General features: G+C 61.8%; 2 protein-coding genes across 8 annotated transcripts in view; one reads left to right on the forward strand and one right to left on the reverse strand.

Moving 5' to 3' along the window:
* DYNC2I2 (dynein 2 intermediate chain 2) overlaps nucleotides 1–818 on the forward strand; it is an 11,103-nt gene extending 10,285 nt beyond the window's left edge. Inside the window, exons 9-10 of the mRNA XM_006154122.2 lie at nucleotides 95–252; nucleotides 487–818. Coding sequence (XP_006154184.1) covers nucleotides 95–252; nucleotides 487–725 — 397 coding nt within the window. The 3' untranslated portion in view covers nucleotides 726–818. The remainder of the gene's footprint in view (nucleotides 1–94; nucleotides 253–486) is intronic.
* Nucleotides 819–821: 3 nt separating this feature from the next.
* Nucleotides 822–3,137, reverse strand: part of SPTAN1 (spectrin alpha, non-erythrocytic 1) — a 65,270-nt gene continuing 62,954 nt past the window's right edge. For all 7 annotated transcript variants that reach the window (XM_014589981.1, XM_014589978.1, XM_014589984.1 and 4 more), the window contains 6 exons: nucleotides 2,792–2,846; nucleotides 2,207–2,403; nucleotides 2,006–2,059; nucleotides 1,785–1,931; nucleotides 1,543–1,690; nucleotides 822–1,263 (listed from right to left, as the gene is read on the reverse strand). In XM_014589981.1, the coding sequence (XP_014445467.1) occupies nucleotides 1,138–1,263; nucleotides 1,543–1,690; nucleotides 1,785–1,931; nucleotides 2,006–2,059; nucleotides 2,207–2,403; nucleotides 2,792–2,846 (727 nt within the window). In that variant the 3' untranslated portion in view covers nucleotides 822–1,137. The remainder of the gene's footprint in view (nucleotides 1,264–1,542; nucleotides 1,691–1,784; nucleotides 1,932–2,005; nucleotides 2,060–2,206; nucleotides 2,404–2,791; nucleotides 2,847–3,137) is intronic.

Here is a 3,137-nt window from a genome sequence, read left to right on the forward strand (position 1 = left end):
CAGGGAAACTGCCCCCAAGCCTGATGGCCGAGAGAATCTAGGGGCAGGGCCAGCCCCCTGGGGTGCCCCGCTCTGAGACCCCGGCCCCCTCCAGGAACCTCTTCCTGAGCGCGGGGACAGATGGCCACGTGCACCTGCACTCCATGCTGCAGGCCCCGCCTCTGGCCTCGCTGCAGCTGTCGCGCAAGTACGTGTTCGCCGTGCGCTGGTCCCCCGTGCGCCCCTTGGTTTTCGCGGCTGCTTCCGGGGAAGGTAGGAAACGGCCACCAGGCCTGGGTCCCTCCTTGTGTGTCACGGCCCCTCTGCACTTGGAATCCTGTTTCGGGGTCAGGGAGGGCTCCCTCCAGACACCCAAGCGTGGACGAGTGGCTGCGTGAGGGAGGACCGGGGTCTCTGGAGCGGCTCCTGCCAAGCACGGGCACTTGGTCTGAGCCCGGAGGCTGCTGCCCCAGGGCTCTCTGGCACCAGCAATTTCTGTCCCTGCAGGAGACGTGCAGCTGTTTGACCTCCAGCAAAGCTCCCAGAGACCCACCATCTCAATCAAGCAAACCCAGGACGAAAGCCCTGTCTACTGCCTCGAATTCAACAGCCAGCAGACCCAGCTTTTGGCGGCTGGTGATGCCAGGGGCACCGTGATGGTGTGGCAGCTGAGCACAGAGTTCACGGAGCAGGGGCCCCGGGAATCAGAGGACTTGGACCGGCTGGCTGCAGAGGTGGCCACCTGAGGGCGCCAAGGGAGCCACAGGGACTAGAGGCGGGTCCCACCGGTGCTAGCTGTGCTGAGTCCTGGATTTCTGAATGAAGAACAATACAACTTTTGGGGAGAGTCATTTATTTGCCTTTTACATGAAAACAGAAAATCTGGGGTGGAGGGAGGACAAGAAAGGGACACACCAGCAGCTCAGATTTTTCGGAAGTCGGAATGAGGCAGCTGGCTTCGAGACAGGGATCTGGGTCCCATGGCAAGGCGGTGAGTGTGACCAGACCAGAAGCGGCTTGGAAGCACCCTGTTCTACGTTGTATCCCGAGCTAAGCAGGGAGGTTACACTGTCTGGAGGATTTCTTAGGAGCACACAGATGAGTTGACATGCAGAAGGCGACAGCAGGGGACGGCACGGGCTGACCAAGGACGGCACATCAGTTTACGAAGAGCGAGCGGGTGAACTCGATGTAGTCAAACGCCGTGGGCAGCTCCCGGCCCTTGCCGTCCACGTAGGGCTTCATGTGGGAGACGCAGTAGTCGGCTTGTTCTCGGGTCAGGTTCTGGAGGGGAGACGGTACCTGTCGGCCCGGCCTGCTGCAGGCCTCTACACCTTCCGCATCGGGATGTGTGCGCTCCTGGGTCAGAGCCGGTCCTACCAGCTGGCCGGGGCCGCCTGCACATGCTGACTTCCATTTCCCAGTGGGCATAGAACTCCTGTACTCAGCACCATGACCGGGTCCAAAAATGGGGACTGCCACCCTAGCCTCGGCTCTGCCACACACTTGGGCCCACCCCGCAGCTTCGCTGCTCCACGGGGAGCTCCCTGTGCCCAGGCCTACCTGGTAGAGCTCCTCTTTGGTCACATAAGGCTTCCCCTCTGAGCTGAGGGCCCGGAAGGCACTCTCGATCTCCTCGCTGGACTTGACGTTCTCGGTCTCACGGCTGATCATGAACGCCATGTATTCTTGCAGGGAGACATGGCCGTCCCTGGGGAGCAGAGGGCAGGGAAGCCAGTGAGGTGAGCAGAGGGGGTGGGAGAGGACCCAGAGCAGAGGGGTGCCCATGCCTTCCCACCCCCTACCTGTTTGGGTCCACAGTGTCTAGGATTGCCTCAAATTCAGGGTCTGGTTCCCCTTCCTCCACCATGGGCAGGTCATAGCCCAGGGAGCGCAGGCAGGACTTGAACTCCTGGTGGTTCAGCCTGCCAGACTTGTCCTTGTCGAAGTGTCTGCAGCACAAAGCCCAGAGCTGCTCAGCACACGGCTGCGCGGAGTGGCCCCAGGGCGGGTGGGCTGTACTCACTTGAACATCATGCTGAATTCTTTAAGGGCCTCCTCGGTCACTCCTGTCGTGTTCCTGAAAGTGACAGGAGGTCACATGCCTTTCTCTACTGTCCTGGCTCTTCCCTTCCCAGCTCTGGGCTGAGCTTCGGCTGTGGCCGAGGCCCTCCTGCACCCCTCCTGCACCCCGCCCACCTGCGCCCCCCTGCCCCGGCGCGGGTACCTGGCCTGGATCTGCTGCTCCAGGTTGTGCTGCATGCGCATGCCCAGCTGGTCCAGCTGGTCCCACTGCTGAGCCAGGCCCACGGTGCTGTGCTCCGTGTACTTGTTGTCCAGGATCAGGGCCTCCTCCATGGCGGCCCCCAGGTCCTCGATCTTTTTGAGCTGACTCCTCATGGCTCGGATCTCCTGGTGCTTGCGCTGCAGGGTGGGGTGCAAAGGGGCATGGGCCAGGGGCTCTGCCAAGGTCCCAGTCAGGAGCTGACCCCCGCCCTCCTCAGTCAGGTTACTGCTCCCGGCCTGCCTGGGAGCCCTGAGAACGAACAGTTCAGTAGGGAGTGACGCTGAAGAGACCAGAGCCCTCAGCAGAGAGAGACCAGTCGGCAGACCTGCCAGGGGACAGTATCCTAAAGACACGAGAGGGCCCCTCTGAGGAGGGTGCTAGGGAGAAACTGCCCTGGGCTGCCCAAGGCCAAGGGAGAGGAGTCTCCAAACAGCCCCTGGTTCTTGACTTGAAGCCCAGAAGGACGCGTGCGCCTGCTGGGTGGTTGGGAGAAGGTGTTAGGGCCAGGAGCCCCGGGGCACTCACTTTAGTGGCTTCGAGCTGGGATTCAAGGGTTCCAGACTCTTCCACCATGCAGGACCTAAACACATAAGCGGAGTAAGGAGACGGAGGCCTGGTCCTGACAGACCCAGAGCTCAAAACCAACCATTCCCTCAGAGGAAACTGCCCGGCGACCCCGGTCCCTCACTAAGGACAGGAATGAGCAGCTGGCAGCCGTCTCTTCCTAACTGTCCTGGGAGCCGGAGGGCCAGTAACGTCTCTCCACTGCCCAACACGTGGGCCACAGCTGGCCTGGACCTTCTCGTGTCCTTAGGCCCAGGCAAACTGGGCCCTCAAGGAATCACGCCCACCACGGGAGAAGAGTGGCTGG

Source organism: Tupaia chinensis, unplaced genomic scaffold, assembly GCF_000334495.1.
Source record: "Tupaia chinensis unplaced genomic scaffold, TupChi_1.0 Scaffold000394_1, whole genome shotgun sequence".
NCBI lineage: Eukaryota > Metazoa > Chordata > Mammalia > Scandentia > Tupaiidae > Tupaia > Tupaia belangeri.